This window comes from Muntiacus reevesi, chromosome 21 (genome assembly GCF_963930625.1).
Source record: "Muntiacus reevesi chromosome 21, mMunRee1.1, whole genome shotgun sequence".
Lineage (NCBI taxonomy): Eukaryota > Metazoa > Chordata > Mammalia > Artiodactyla > Cervidae > Muntiacus > Muntiacus reevesi.
The window spans coordinates 12,814,152-12,831,254 of record NC_089269.1 but is presented as its reverse complement, the minus strand read 5'-3'; the positions used below and the strand labels follow the sequence as shown (position 1 = coordinate 12,831,254).

General features: G+C 43.4%; 1 protein-coding gene across 1 annotated transcript; it reads right to left on the bottom strand.

Moving 5' to 3' along the window:
* Positions 1-2,242: 2,242 nt before the first annotated feature.
* CPOX (coproporphyrinogen oxidase) lies at positions 2,243-16,480 on the bottom strand. Its single transcript, XM_065913678.1, has 7 exons — positions 15,816-16,480; positions 13,388-13,531; positions 12,165-12,275; positions 11,347-11,488; positions 8,745-8,963; positions 4,499-4,603; positions 2,243-3,584 (listed from the first exon to the last, which is right to left on the bottom strand). The coding sequence occupies exons 1-7, from the start codon at positions 16,357-16,359 to the stop codon at positions 3,497-3,499; spliced, it is 1,353 nt and encodes a 450-aa protein (XP_065769750.1). The 5' UTR covers positions 16,360-16,480; the 3' UTR covers positions 2,243-3,496.
* Between the last annotated feature and the right edge of the window lie 623 nt (positions 16,481-17,103).

The window sequence follows — 17,103 nt, the reverse complement described above, 5'->3', positions numbered from 1 at the left end:
CTTGAGTGATCAAGCCTGGTCCCTGGTCCCAATGCTAAATCTTCAGAGATCATGAATCTGACCTCATTCCCCGTAAGCTATCAATACCACAGTATAATGTTGCAAAACAAGGCTGGAAGGAAAAGGTTAACAGGTGATTCAAACGGTAGATGTTATAAATGAGGATGCTATGCTGTGTGAGCCCCATGGATACTCATCTTTAATATTTTGAAATAAGTACAGGGTACACTGAGAGACTGTATGAATCCAGACTGTGATGAGCCAGCTGTGCTGAAGGAGACAGAGAGAGTCCAGGCAGAGGTGGCTGCAGCCTGAGCACAGGTCGGACGGCAGAAACTTAGGGAATCCTCAGAAACGTGGGGTGGTGACATGAGTCTGAGAAGGCCACGCAGGGGAGGGTGGAAGCAGAAGGTAAGGCTGAGAGATCTGGGGAAAGACGGTGGATGGCTGTCAGTATCAGACTGAGTTTAGAAACTTCCCTGTAGAAGCGAGGCTGCTCAGTATATCTGAGGAGGGCATAATTACGGGGTTCAGTGAAGTATTACAGGGAGAGAGGATGGAGGTCGGAGTGACCAAGGGCAGGCAGTGGATTGCAAACACCCAGGTCAGAGGGAACGTGGGACCAAAGCAGTGATAGCTGTGGACGGAGGTGGGGGAAAGAAACATTTCCGAGGAGGACGCGACAGGATTTGACTGGGGCAATGAGGGAGGGGTGCCAACTCTATTCCGTGGTTTTGAGAGTGAAAGCCTCTGTGGCGGTGTTGAAGATGATCGCAGATCCTTGACACGCCTCCCACTGAGAGCTGGGGTACAATTCCCGCCCCTGTGGGTCAGGAGCCGTTCTTACTGACTCACTTGTAACTAAAAGAAGGTGAAGGAGTGACAGTGCACAACCTCTGAGCTGAGATCAGAAGGCACCGCCTCTGCCTTGCTGCGTGGAATGAGTGTTCTGAGCCACCTGCAGACACTAGCTCCACCATCGGAGCTGAGCCTAACCTTTGAGTCGTCCTAACCAGGCCCAGACGTGAGTAAAACATACCCGAACACCATTCCAGCCTTGATGAACTTTAACAGCGAATGACTCGTGGAAGGATAAAGACTATTTGGTCTTCTAATCTGATACTCTTTAGCATGCAGAAGTTTTTATCTCATTAATTACTCAGTTGAACAGAGTACAGTCATGAAGTAGAAGTTAGAAATTTGCTCCAAATCATTTATATCCCTCGCCCAAATTCCCACCCTTTATGACCATCAATATAATGTGTGAGACAGCAGCAGTTAGGTGTCCAAGGCATTTAGACGTGTACCCTGGGCCTCTAGCAGGCTCTATCAATACACATTTGAAACAAAAACTCACTCTGAATAACAGCAGAATGATTTTCCAATAGTTATGCCGTTCTGCTATTTTTTCCCCTATAGTCTCATCTATAAGAAAAAGACATGATTACTGAAGAGTATAAAAAACTGACATGTACCGAAAATTTATGAAATTTATCTTAGTCCAATGCCCAGACTCCAATAACCCCAAACACAAGGTTGGCAGATCTATATGATAGGGACATTTTATTGTAAAAGGCAAACTGAAGTATATTGAACATTTGCTCCTATATGCCTAATAATATATTTTTTTCATTTGTCCGACTTTATTGAATTATAAGTCATAAGCAAAATAAAATTCCATGATTTTAAGTGTCAAGCTCAATGAGCTCTGATAAATGTATACAGTCTGGTATCAGTGCCACAATCAATACACCAATGCACAGAATATCTGCATCACTTCAAAACATTCTTTTGCTCCCTTTCACAGTGAATTGCCCTACCCAGCCCCTGGCACTCACTGACATGCCTTCTCTTGTTAAGAGTTTTGACTTTTCTAGGTTTTCATGTAATGCAGTCATACAGTGAGTGTGTTCTTTTGTGTCTGGTTTCTTTTACTTAGCATAGCCATTTTCTGATATTCACCCACGTTGCTGCATTTATCAGCAGGCGTTTCCTGTCCTTGTGGAGTCGTATTTTAACATAAGGGTATCTTATAACCTGGTTATCCATTTACCTGCTGGTGGGCATTTGTGTTATTTCCAAATGGCTATTGAGAATAAAGCTGCTATGAAAACTCAAGTACAAAACTTACATTTTTCTTGGCTAAAATATTCAGGAATGAGGAATTATGGTTTTAGTACCAAGAAATATTCATCTTTCCTAAATCAACTATCCTAGAAAAAATGAAAAATAGAAACCTTCCTTAGTTATACTTCATAACGAAATTTATTAGCATACTTGTGGGAAGAGAACTGAAGAAGTCATACATCTTCACGCTCGGAAGAGTCACACACAACCATACATTCAATTCCAAAATAATGCTTAATAATGTGTAGGAAGATACCATTCCTTATAAACTACAATATATTATGAGTAAAATACATTCATACTATTATTTGAACAAAGAAGTCTCAGAAACTCTGTTGTGATTTTCTCCTAGGAGCAAAAGTAAGACTTGCAGAATCTAATTTAAAAAGAGGGTGATTTCAATTAGTCCATCTTCTAAGAAATATGTTTATAAAATGCCTACATGCTTCTTACATTAGTTAAGCCTGCTCTAACTAGAGAAGGAAAATGTTTCTCACTTCCTAAATGAGAAACAGTCCCTAAATTCACAACATCCCCCAGATTGTTCTTAGTCTACACCTCTGTATAGAAGTGTCTGGAATAGAAGTGTGCAAATATCAGAAATCAAGGATATAAGCTTTCACGCTGAAAAGTGCATAGACTTTCAACATTGACAAAAATCAAAACTGTCACTTAGATATCTCTTGTTTAAATAACAGTGGTGTCACTTTACAGTTAACTGTAGGCAGTCACTGAATTGTAACACATGCAGAGATTAAGAAAATCTCCAGTGTTTCTAAATATCTATCATTATAAAAATGAATATTTTACCAAATTATGGTTTCTAAAGATATAAAGACTATGATCTAAGAAACTTCAGCAATGACAAAGTAAAATTTTTACCTTCATTTCCAGCAGCTTTCTAAAATTACCATTCTAAATCTTATTGAATTAACAAAAATAAAATTTATACCAAAACAGATTTCTGTGGCAGAAACTAAACCTTTAAAAAATACATGAAGTAAAAGTAACATGAGAGGTTTCCTGAAACAAATTATAAGAGTTAGATCCCCTTAACCAATTCTCAGAAATAAAACATGGTTGTTTGTAAACTTGTCATATAAAATGATTCTAAAGTACAAATGAGTTTTTACATCAAATAGTTGACAAGCTGCCACCTCACCACCCATCACCAACAGCATCTGGCGGAAGTTTCTGGTGCTTAAAACACATTTCACCGCCTGTCAAGGAGGCGGACTCCAGGGTAGAGAAAGAAGACCGGAACTCTAAGACACAGGTGACCAAGAGCCACCCATGGGGGTGGTGGTGGCCACTGGAACAGGAGGGGCGCTGAGATCCCCCAGACCCCAGGAAGGCTGCTCTGTCTGCATCAAGGTACCCAGTCCCTTGGGTGGCGCAAAACTTCCAGAATTTCAGCTTCTTTGGAGTTCTCTGAGGGTGAATGCATGTACTCCCATCTATGGAGGTTCAAAACAGAAGCAAAAACATGTAGTAACAGTAAAAAATAAATAAACAACATACACACCTCTTTATCTAAACTAAACAAAATTCTAAGGGTAATAAAAAGTCCTATCACCCTTTGTCTCCACTAAGCTTTCAAAAAATATTTGCTGCTAAAGAAATAAAGTTTCTTAATAATTCCTGGAGCATAGTCTAGCTAATGTGAATATTCCAGAGCCAAAACACACTTTTACTACAATCGAGGGTTTTGTAAAATATAGAACCTCAGATGGTCCATGGGCAAACTTTTTTTTCAGCTTAGTACTTTTGCTTTTATTTTAATGTGTTCATTTCTATTTATGACAAAAATGTTGGTTTGCCTTTAATTTTCTCTCTGAAAAAATGAGCATAAAATTTAAGCAAATAATATGTCAGATTATATACAAATATATAAACAATGGTGAAAATGGCTAAACTGTAATACGAAGTCTGGTAAACACTGGTTTAGCCAGGGGCTGGCAAACTTTGGGCTTCACTGATGGTAGAAGACACGGGTTCAATCCCTGGATCGAGAAGATTCCCTGAAGAAGGAAATGGCAACCTACTCCAGTATTCTTGCCTGGGAAATCCCATGGACAGAGGAGCCTGGCAGGCTACAGTCTATGGGGTTGCAAAGATTCGGACACGACTTAGCAAACTTTCCCTGTAAAGGGCTGAATAATAAATATCTTGGGCTCTTGGGATCACAGACATATTGCCGTATGTTGCCTATTCCTTTTTTGCCTGGGATTTTCTTATAAAGACAGCAAAGTCAAAACCAATGACGTCTTTAGGAAAGCTATTTGTGGTATCAATGTTCAGGCTTTGTAGGGGTCAGAGGACTGGGGGGTGGGGGTGGGAAATAAGTATCATTCTCATGAGTTATTCTTACCGGGCAGTGAGAGGTAAAGACATCAAGATGCTTTCGATCCTGGATCCTGGAGTGAAGAGGCCAAACTTTGTACCGCGATCGTACAACAGGTTAAATTCTACATACCTGAGATGAAGGCATCAAATAAGATTAAGAGCTGGTGAGTAAAGTCTTACAATTAGTCCATAATAAGTACTTCATGGGGGGAGATGGATTGGGGGGGGCGGTGTGGGGGTTGGTGGGCAACTTCCCACCAACCCCCCCACCAACCCATCAGCTGTAACTGGCACAGGAAACACCAATCTCATCAGCTGACTTTTCTCCATCCGGACAGGCATAAAGAAAAGGGTATTCTATCCAGCAAACAAGAGGATATAGATTCAGGCCCAGCACAGAGCAGCTACAGAACAATAAGGTTATGTTTTCCAATAAATAAACAGGATCAACACAAAGCTAAGAAGTTGAAGCCACAAAAACAATTAAGAAAAGCAAACGGCCCCCTTTATCAGGATAGAGCAGCTCTCTCTGGGCCTCCCCTAGAGTCTGAGATGTTTGAGTCGAAGACTTCATTCCACTGCTAATAACTCACACGAACTAAGACAGTGTAAAGTTCTTATAACTGAAAAGCCAAGGACAGTTAACAGAACTCTATCTATAGTTACCAACATATCCCAGATATTTCCTTTCCTTAAAGTAGTTTACAGCATTAATAAGCAGTCATACAATTCTGTCTTGCTCCAGATTGATGACAAAAGTCATAATGAAAGGTAGTAGTGATTTGCGTTGCAATGCTTAGTTTTCTTTTCTTAGAAAAATATCCTTAACATCATCTAAAACCTGGTTCAGGGTATAAGTCTTCCATTAACTGCCACAGAGTCATATCTAAACTCTGTCTGGCTTAAAAATCTGTGATTTCCTTTAACATCAAAAGATTCTTTATAAAGGGGTTTTTTTTCAAAAAAAAATAAATAAATAAAAGGGTTTTTTCTCTCCAACTTCTTGGAGATATTTCAAAAAGATCATTTCTACTAGCCAAAAGAATTGAACATGACTCATAAAGCTGAACATTTCAATAAACAGTTCCCCCTTCAAATCATTTCTCAACTCCTTCAAAAACTACTCTCTTGGTCCAAACTTCCCTCAGATATTATTATCATTAACGCACTGGTTACTGTAATTTAATCACAACTTTAAAAAAAAAAAAAAAACACATATTCTCTAGATTCTGACAGTGCTTCAATTTTTAGAAAGCATCCTTCACTGTGGAAACTTGCCAATGACTCTGAGAAAATTTAAATAAATTACATTCATGGACCCGTTTCTACTTCTCATCATTTATCACCGATTGAGTTTTGTGCAATAACAACTAATACCTTCTTTGCTGCTGCTGCTGCCAAGTCACTTCAGTCGTGTCCGACTCTGTGCGACCCCATCCCTGGGATTCTCCAGGCAAGAACACTGGAGTGGGTTGCCATTTCCTCCTCCAATGCATAAAAGTGAAAAGTGAAAGTGAAGTCGCTGAGTCGTGTCCGACTGTTCTCGACCCCATGGACTGCAGCCGGTATACCAGGCTCCTCCGTCCATGGGGTTTTCCAGGCAAGAGTACTGGAGTGGGGTGCCATTGCCTTCTCTGATACCTTCTTTAGTCTGTTTCAAAAGATAACTTAAGTGAATCTTCTTAACTTCTTCCTAAGACCACAGAAAAAAAATCAGTCTCTCAACTCCCTTCTCACCCCTGATGTTATCTTTCTGAAACGTGATACTTAAGGGATGGCTGTGATTCTCTCTTTGTACTGATGTCTTGTTCAGAGACCCTTATAAGGAGCTCCCAAATGAGCCTCTTGTGCTCATGAGCGAATCCTTGCGCTGCCTTCCTGTTTGAGTGAACAATGTTCCTTCCTGTGTATTAGCCTCACTTGAGCCAGGTTTTGCTTAGACCTGATCTTTCCAATCCTTTCCATACAATTATCCTCTCCGAGATATCTGTAAACTGTGAACTTCAGCCATTCCCTTCAATGTAACTGATATCTACATTGTATCCTGTTTCCCTGTCCCAAAATACAAGAAAACAAGTTACAGACGTTTAGTTTCTCTGAAAAAGAAACTAGAAAAGCACCTCCCAAGCCTGGAGGTCCAAGGTCTGGGGAGACCACAGAAGTCACAGGCCAAGCACGTGTGCTCAGTCCTGTCTAGTTCTTTGTGATCCCGTGGACTGCAGCCTGCCAGACTTCTCTGTCCATGGGACTTCCCAGACAAGAATAATGCAGTGGGTTTCCATTTCCTCCTCCAGGGGATCTTCCCGACCTAGGGATCCAACCTGCATCTCCTGCATTGGCAGGCAGGTTCTTTACCAGCGTACCACCACAAGACCAAATGAGATCGCCAAAGAAGAGTCTGTAGAGTCAAAAGATAAGCAGCCTGACCACCACAGGAGAAAGTTGTATTTGGGGCGACAGGAAGTGGGGAAGAGTAATACAGATAATGGGTTATGAACGCCATGTACAAAAGTGACGTCAGGGCTCATAACCACACAAAAGAGCTGGGGTTATCCCAAGTCCCAGAGCTGACTGCCAGTTTAAGGCCCAGAGGTAAGGACAGTAGAAGCGGTCTTTCACCCACCACGCCACAGAAAATTAACCTAACACCCCGCACTTCTGCCGAATCAAAAAAACACGACATGCGATGATACACATAAATGGAACTCTCAAAATACGCTGTCAATTAATAACAATAACAAAACAAACAGAATAAGACATTATTCCTATGTCCAAAAAGTTTTAAAGGCTTCACCTCATGAGCAGTCACAAGCCCTGCTGGCTTTGCATTTTGAAATTTCATGTAAAACTAGAACACTCCACTTTCCACAGAGTTCGGTTTATTTATCAATTTTTAGTTTCTCTTTTTTTGTTGTTTTGTTTCACTTGTTTTTTTTAAATTTTTTCCAGAGTTTTAATTTACCCTCTAGGGATGGTCTTCCCCTCTAAACTGTGAACATCTCTGCCCAAGATGGGCCCTGCCCATGGGGGCATACGATAAATGTCAAGAGAAAGCGGAGGAGGAGTTAGGGTGTATCTGGGAAATCATAGGACCAAGAAACACACCCGTCCTAAAAAAAAAAATGCCCCTGTTTAATAAATGTTTGACGAGAACACAAATCTCATTTTCCCAAGCTTTATACACGGGGAGCAGGCAGGCAAGGCAGTTCTAAGCAAGAGTAAACAACAAACATTTATCTTTAGGCTTGGGACAGTATCTAGGTGAACGTTTTCAGGGCATTAGCCTCATCTCCTTAAGTTCCCAAAGCTTCATATGCCCAAGACAGAATCAGTGTAAATGAGGAAACCCATTTTTGGAGGCATGGACCAGTAGGACACATGCAGTTAAGCCGGGACTGAGAAATCACCGTGAGCTGTCAGAGGGCTAACCTGCAGCAGATGCACCATCACGCCCCGGCTGCAGGTGCCCTCCCGAGGCTCATCCAACTCAGCTCACCAACTCAGCGCAGAAAGCAGGGGGCCAAGGCGGGCATCGTGGCTGGAAACACTAACTGCCTAACCGCTCCCCTGGAAGAAGGTCTGCAGGCTCTGAAGCCTCAGTGACCTGGTTCCACATCTGCGGTCTTTGATTTCCCAGCTGTGTAAACTTGGGCAAGGGGCTTACTTCGCTGAGACTAAGCTTTATCATCTGTAAAACGATGAATAGTTATACCAATTCCACAGGTTTGTGAAGAAAATTATACGCAAACTCCCTAGCCTACAGGCCAGCACATATGAACAGTTCCATAACAAACAAATATCATTACAGCTCCGTAATGAACAATTTCTAAATCATTTTCATTATAATGACTTCCATGGAAACCTGAAGTTAAACCAAAAAAAAGGCATGATTCAGAATTTACAAAGCAGCAAAAACATTAAATGATTCTCCTACCTTGGCAGAAGGTTGGAAGGTATTGCTCGAAGACAAACTAAAAGAAATCAGCTGAATTAAATTCAACAAGTACTTACCATAAGCCTAGTATGAGCCTCTAATGTACAGACAGATTAAACAGACTTTGCTCTTTTTATAATACTATTTCACAGTGTTTTTTTAACTCACTTTGTTATTTATCTAGTGATGAAAAGAAATCCGGGTGAGCATTAACACAGCTCTGACAAAGTACTGCCCAAGATGACCATCACCCACTATTTTTGCAGATGCTCCACTCCACCCTCCCACTCCCACCTCTTCTGACATGAGAGGGTCCATGCTCCCGTCGCTCACTCACCGTCCTCTTCGGAGCTGCTGCCACAGCTTCTCCTGGGGAGTGAAGGCGTCATTACAGTGCTTCTTCACGAGGGGGACATAAGAAGGAATGATAGCCTGGGTACAGCTCTCCACAAAGCGAAACACCTCCTCCTTGGACGGAGAATCGAGGTCATCAAAAAAGATACCCCCGATGCCCCTCCGCTCCCCACGGTGGGCTATAAAAAAGTAATCGTCACACCTGGAAAACACAGCAAGACCACAGAAGGAAAGAGAGACAGACGTGAGAATCAGTGTGAGCATTCCAGCTTACAGCACCATCCCTGACTAATGCCAGCACAGCGCCCTTTCTTTTTGTCCACATCTGAAATGAAACTAGAGTTTTAGATTTCCTGCAGTTATTACCAATGTAGAAAATGCTTATACTTTTACCTACAAATCAAGTAAGCAAGTGAATACATGTCTATCTAACGTGGCATTGTAAGACTGTTACTGAAAAGAAAAACAAAGAGTCTACTCTTAATACTCCTGTTTCTTAAAACAAGTGATGCTGCTGCCCTCGGAAGCACTGCTCCTCTCGCAGGAGGCAGGAACCCTCCACCAACAATGATGCCAACCAAGTCCAAGACCAGGTGCTAACCCCTAGGCTGCCTGAACCAGTTCCTATTCACCAAAGGAAGGTACAGTAAATTACCTCTAAGGTCTCTCTCAGCAATAAAACGTGATGACTCTACAGCATGCGTGACTCAGGGGAGGGCTGGTGAAAAGAAACGTTCAGAGGATAAGAGTCCTCAGAATGTTAAAGGTTGCCCTTGTGAGTCGGCACACGAGACTATCAATTTGTTCTAGTCTTCCCCATCCGTGCCTACGAGGGCAGATTTCCTAAGTCACCTCCTAATTGCTAAATCTGTGGTACAGTTGGCTTCGTGGAAATAGTTGACTTCTTTCCATTATCTCGACAATAACCAGGGTTTGTAAACAGGAAAAATTGTACAAACAAAAATAAAAACTACTGAAAAGGTTATCGTGAAAATAGCCTTAATAGTTTAAAATTTTTTTAAAAAGGGGGGAGGGGCAGAAGACACAAATCCCTAGAACTGATGCACTGGTATAATTCCCCTTGACTGCAACTTCTTGACTTTTTCTCACACATACATTTGATTAACAGAGTTAAAGAACAGCCTGAGCAAGGCTGTAAAGCCAGCTTTAATGAAATCATATTATTTCCACATCTCTCTTCATGGGATTATGAAATTAAGAGATTTAACTAAGTACACTAAAAACTTTTTAACTAGCCTGCATCCGAGATATTTTCTTAATACGACTCAGATAAAGTTCTCCAGCAACAGGGATAAAAGGAAATCAAAAAAAAAAAAGAGAATACCCCATCCTTCTGCTGGAAGGAAGCTAATAGGTAACAAAAAACCAATTCTCACACCTCTGTGTCCATGGCTGTGCAGTGCTCAGTGATAATGTCAAATCAAAAAGAGGTTATGTAAATGCGTTATCTTTTCTGAGGATTTTAAAACTGAACTCCACATTCTTATATAAATAACAGCAAGATTCAACAAATATTAGTACTAAAAACAAAGCAAAAAACAACCCACCCCAAACCCTTTCTGTTCCTCCTTTTTCTAGGATGGCATTTAGTGCTAAGCAGTGATGAGTACGTTATTCTTATTCCAGATAACTTATGCAGAGATTCCATTTCATACCTATCAGATACCCTGGGTAACTCTTTTCTTCACCATTAGAGTTTCTTTCACAGTTTCCAATCCCAGTGTTCTCCTTGTACCTGATCTCCAGTACATCTGCACCTCTCCGAATGGTTCTCCAACTCTTCCCATGCGCTAACACATTTCTATGGCAACAACGATGACAATCCTCATGTGGGGTGAGGATTTAACACAGCAAGTCCCTTACATACGAACCTTCAAGTTGCAAATTTTTAGACTCTACAGTTGCGCATGTCCAACCTTCTAAGCTAGTTCACACGTCTGGTATACACTGCCACACGCGTGCATCCTCCGCAAGTACACGTGCTTCCGTGCACTTCCCAGTACGGTACCACAAGTGTACAGTATCCTTATCCCAAGCCCAGGATGCTCAGAAGCAAGCATAAAACGGCAGTCTGTAGCTGGTACTACACTGTACTTTCCAAGGTACTGTACTGCAAGATTAAAAATGTTTTATTTCCTGTCTGTGTTTGTCTATTTATGTATTATTTGTGTGAAAAGCATTATACATCTATTCCAGTACAATACTATATGACCGATTGGATTACCTGGGTACCTAGGCTAACTTTGTTGGACTTATGAACAAACTGGACTTATGAACGCACTCTTGGAATGGAACTTATTTATTTGCAGGGGACTTACTGTATCCCACCTTAGGATTAAAAAGCCTCTGATTCTCAGGCATAGATCACCTTCAAGTTTATATACTAATCATCTGGTTTAACGTTAAAACCATGTAAAACTGGTATCTCACTTCTGCTGGGTAAAGAAAACAGCTCAACCTTCATAAGCTGTGAAAGGTATGTAGTGACACAGTAGTGCCTTCAGGAGCTATAGAAGGAAGGGTAAAGACGTAGGGATCAGGAGAAGTTCAATAACTTTACCTACCATTTCTTAAATTTGGGATAGAGATCTGGACCATGCTGGTCACATGCCTCTTTGAGAGTCCTGTGAAAATGAACTGCATCCTCTTGGTTCAAGTATGTCGGGGTAAGGTCACATCCACCGCCAAACCACCACAGGGTGTTACCTACCAAATCAAGACACGTGATTCAAGTGGATGCTGCTCAAAAGGAAAAGTCAGATACATTGCTTTTAATGCCACCACCTGCAGAGACATGCACAGCAGTGGCATGCACTGCTCGGGAGCTTGGGCAGGCTAACAGTCAGCCCAACTAACGGCACACGTAGGCTGGAACTACATTTACATCATGAGGCATGATCAACTGTTCCCCATCTTAGAAGGCCAATGCGCTATCCACTGCACCACAGAGCCGGACTGCACCCCATCTTAAAGCCACTGATAATGCACTGAGGACCAGCAAAGCTACGCATGTGGAAAATAATTTCCAAAAGCAAGTTCTCAATGGCAACTTAACACTGCATGTGAGGTTTCCCTTTGTTTGTAATAAATTAGTATTTGCAAAGAACCCTATGTGCACTTTTAGTTCAGGTTCATTACACCATTCCTTGTGTGTTGGAGGAAATATGGGGACATCAGAGTCCAGCCAACACAGTTTTCACTTTTTGTGTCTATGGTATATAATTCACTGCACCAGCCAAGGAGTAAGCCTTCGCGTGCCTCCTGAAACAATTAAGACTGTACTTACTTTTTCTTGACTTTTGACTTTAGATGTTATGCCTAGTAACTTGTTTTAAAATACTCATTTTGCACAATAATACTTTCCACAGCTTGAGACGCTTACCATCAGCTTCTTCCACCTCAAAGTATCTGTAGTTGAAATGGATAGTAGGAGTATGAGGATTCTTGGGGTGAATGACAGAGCTCACGCCCATGGCAGAAAACGGCAATTTACCTGGAAAGGAATACAGAGAACTGCACTTGAATACCTGGCTTGATACAAATTAACTCCAACATGGTTTCTGAATCAACTTTCAAAGGTTGTTTTTTAATTTCTCTCTTCAAACATAATTTTTAAAAAATAATTGTGAGGAATCCCCAGGTGGTCCAGAGCTTAGGACTCCTCGCTCTGGCTGCCGAAAGCCTAAAGTTCAATCCCTGGTCAGGGAACTAAGATCCCACATACCTCAAGGTCAAAAGACAAACAAACAATTGTTAACATTTTAGCACACGTGCCTATGTGCAAATGTGTGTGTGTGTGTATATATATACCTACACATGTTCGTGTGTGTGCCTAGTTGATCAGTCATGTCCGACTCTTTGCAACCCCATGGACTATTGCCTACAAGGTTCCTCTGTCGTTGGAATTCTTCAAGCAAGAATACTGGAGTAGGTTGTCATAAAAAAAAAGTAACTGTGAACAGGCTCATCTGGTATATGCACCCAAATGGAATTTTACAGAAGCAATGTTAATTTTACAAATAAAACTTATGGGGAGAAAAAGTTTGCAGGAACTATTAAAGGCTACTGAGATTGTCTGCATATTAAAAAGCAGAGACATTACTTTGCCAACAAAGGTTCGTCTCGTCAAGGCTATGGTTTTTTCAGTAGTCAGGTATGGATGTGAGAGTTGGACTATAAAGAAAGCTGAGCGCAGAAGAATTGATGCTTTTGAACTGTGGTGTTGGAGAAGACTCTTGAGAGTCCCAGGGACTGCAAGGAGATCCAACCAGTCCATCCTAAAGGAGATCAGTCCTGAGTGTTCATTGGAAGGACTGATGTTGAAGATGAAACTCCAATACTTTGGCCACCTGATGCAAACAGCTGACTCATTTGAAAAGACCCTGATGCCGGGAAAGATTGACGGCAGGAGGAGAAGGGGACGACAGAAGATGAGATGGTTGGATGGCATCACTGACTCAATGGAGATGAGTTTGAGTAAACTCCGGGAGTTGGTGATGGACAGGGAGGCCTGAAGTGCTGTGGTCCATGGGATCACGAAGAGTCAGACACAACTCAGCGACTGAACTGAACTGAACTGAACTGAACTGAGACTGTCTGATTTACCATCTTTTGTCTTCAGCAGTTTTCCTCTGCTTCTCATTTGTTTTGCTGCTTCCTCAGAAAGATTTCCATGAACGACAGAAATGCTAACCCCAGCCTTTTCAAAAACATGCCCATCTTGAAGTACACAGCTGATGCCACCGCCTCCTGTAAACAGAAATGTAAAATAAAGAAAGTAAGGGTATGTGCAAAGCTGAAAACTACTGCTCCAAGAAGATGGTGGGATTGGATTAGGAGTTATTTTCCTTCTCTATTTTCCAAATCTTCCATAATATCAATATATTTATAATTGCTAAGTACAATAAAATTAGATAACCAGCTTAGCTCTATGATATTTGCTATTGACTATAAGCAAATATTTTAACTCTTCACATCACCACTTCTTCTGTCATTTGTTGTTGTTTAGTTGCTAAGTCCTGTCTGACTCCTTGCAACACCATGGACTGTAGCCCACTAGGCTTCTCTGTTCATGGGACTTTCCAGGCAAGAATACTGGAGTGAGTTGCCATTTCCTTTTCTAGGGGATTTTCCCGACCCAGGCTTGGAATTCACATCTCCTGCATTAGCACATAGATTCTTTACCACTGAGACACCCGGGAAGCCCCTACATCCTTACATCATCCTCTAAAATAAATCACTGAAATAGTTTCCCTTCAAATAAGACCATTCAGAATAGCATCTATTTGTTATGGTATGTGAGAAAACTAAGATTAAAAACTGGAATGAATATATTTGAAGAATATATTATACCAAATTTAAGAGTTCCATATTGTTTCAATTGTTTTTCTCTCAGTGTGCTGTTTGCCTTTTAATTCCGCTTACAGGTAATTAAAAAACAGTAGATATTTGAATGCTTAGGGGATTCAGAGGCTTAAACTGAGACACACATTAGCATTTAGGTATATGACCTTTAAGGCTTCTCAGGTGGTGCTAGTGGTAAAGAACCCACCTGCCAATGCAGCAAATGTAAGAGAAGTGGGTTCAATCCCTTTGTGGGGAAGATCCCCTGGAGAAGGAAATGGCAATCCACTCCAATATTCCTGCCTGGAGAATTCCTTGGACAGAGGAGTCTGGAGGGCTACAGTCCATGGGGTTGCAAAGAGTCAATATGAGCTTTACTCCCAGTAGCTGGTATGTTTGTTTTTTAGGATACTAGAATGAATTGTTTCCTGAAGCTTCATGTTTGGCTTGTTTTATTTCTAAGAATTTTTAGAGCTGGATGGGATCCAGTACAACAACCCTTGTATATTTCAAATGAGAAAACTGAGGCCCAGAAAGGAAAACACCGTCTCCAGAAACACACAGCTAGCAAATGGCCCAAACAATCTGTCTCAGTGCCTTCTGAGCATCAAGTAGTATCTGCCGCAGTTCATATATATTCATGTTATTCTATCCTTACATACCCCCACATATAATTTCACTTCATATATGCGGAAACAGAGGCACAAAAAGTAACTCTGGAAGGTCACACAGCCAGCCCAGGTTGTCTCCTGAATCAACAGTCTTCACTTAAAAACATTACAAGATACGGAATTCCCTGGCAGTCCGGTGGTTAGGACTCTGAGCCGTAACTGCTGAGGGCCAAGGTTCAGTTCCTGATCAGGGAACTAAGGTCCCACAAGCCACGAGGCAAGGCCAGGAGGGAAAAAAAAAAGGCTTAAAAAAAAAGCTACAAGATGGAAAACACTAAGAAAACCAGATTTAGTTTCATTTAAAATCAATGCGTCAATATCACCAAAACCAGCGGATAAATTGCTGTAGTACCCCCAGGTAAGAAGAATCAAAAATCCTTTAAGTTTATGACCAAGATACAGGGTTTCACTGTATAGGTAATAACATGAATATACGACTCCATAAGAACTGGGTTTTAATACTCAAGTATTTTGCCAACAGAAGTAAAGATTCTTCTAGCAGGAAATATGATGGGTGCACTTGGCTGAACTACAAGCCATTTCTTGCGAAACCTGGGGAAAACACACAAGGGCACAACACCCTCAGCGGGAGGAGTCTAGCTGACAGTAAGGAACACACTTTCTTTTTCCATCTCCAGAGAAAGAAAATGGGTAAAAGATCCCGGAGGAAGAGGTGAAATGTAGAGACAAATCTATGCTCAATTACAACCTTGGGCATCCTTGCCTGTGGGTTAAAACTGACCTTAAGACTTCTTTGAAGAGTGCCATATAAAATTGCAAAAGGATTGTGAACGGTCCAGGACTAGAGTGACAGCAGGTCTGGGTCCACACTTGCAAGCTGAGGGCTGATGGCCCTGTCAGCGTCAACCGTTTCAAAGGTGAACCTTTTAACCTGGCAGCCGCTATGTGGGTACCCCCTCTCTCCTCCCATTCCTTATTCTGAGTCATTTTCTCCCCGCAAACTAAAGCCCGACCTCTCTTCCCCGTCTCCACCCCCCGCTAGGGGCCGACCTCCTCACCTTCCTTCCTCTCCCACCGGTCCACGGAGAAGCGGGCGCCCCCGTCCACCTGTGCCAGCGCCTGGCACACCTGGGCCTGGGTCTCCAGTATCAGCAGCTCCATCTTGCTTTTCATGTCGTCCGGCCGCCTCCGCAGCTCGCGCAGGTCGGTCACCGGCGGGGCCATGAAGCAGCGGCAGCGGCGGGCCAGCTCATCGTCCTCCTCCTCCTCGGGCCTGCCGGGCGATGCGCTCTGCGCCCCGGAGCTCTTGCGCACCATCTCCGCCCGCTCCACGTGCCCGAAGGCGGCGGCGGCCAGTCCCACCAGCCCCGCCAGCCCCGCAGCCAGCCGAGTCCTCAGCCGGGAGCCGCCTCCCACCCGGGGGCCGTACCCCAGGCCGCGGCTCAGCTCGCGGCAGGCGGGTCCAGGGGGGCGGCACAGGCGTCCGGCCGCGCAGCGCGGGGACCAAGCGCGCAGCTCCCCGCAGGCGCGCAGCTCCCCGCAGGCGCCCCGCACCGCGCGCCAGCAGGGACCCGCGCTCAGCCAGCGCAGATGCACGGCCATGCTCTCGCGCTGTCACCCCGAGCAGTGCCCGCCTCCCGCAGGCCGGCCCCAGAGTCCCCGGAGATCCCAGGGGCAAGTGGCGCCGGTACTGGGAACCTTTGCTGGAGAAGAGATACTACCGGGTCGGTCCCCGGCGGCGGCGGGCGGGAAGCGGGGCATGCCGGGATCTGTAGTCCCGGCGCCTATCGCCGCCTGCAGGGGCGCGCCGGCGAGATAGAAGAATCCAGCGTCCCCAGAAGGGCGGGTCCCCTGGGAGGAGAGCTGGGGCGCCGGGTAGAGCGGGCAGGGAAAGCGAAGGCCGAGATAAGAGAGACCTTCTTGTCACGTACAACCTCTGTCGGTTCAACCGATCACAGGGAGAAGGCAAAACAGGGCTGGCCGCGCCGAGGGCTAAACAGAGCAGAAACATGGCCAGAGACCCCTGCCCCGACTTTTATTTTTAAACCGAGTTGCAAATCCTGACTCTTGTGTTCCCCTGTGTCCCCACTTCTAGTCCTCAGAGGCTTCTAGAGCTTGGACGAGTGTGGGGGGGGAGCCTGGGAAACTCCTTACCAACGAACCAGTTTTTAAAGGGAGTAAGAAAAGCTGTAATAGTTAAAGGGCTCATAAGAAATTTCTAGGAAAAGAATCTCTGGGATCAACTCCATAGCACAGGTCTAGCATTAAAATCTTCCCGGGCCTTGTCTAGACAGCGCCCACTCAATTGTTTTACAAATAAGAAAAGCAAAGTATTGCCCTGTTGGG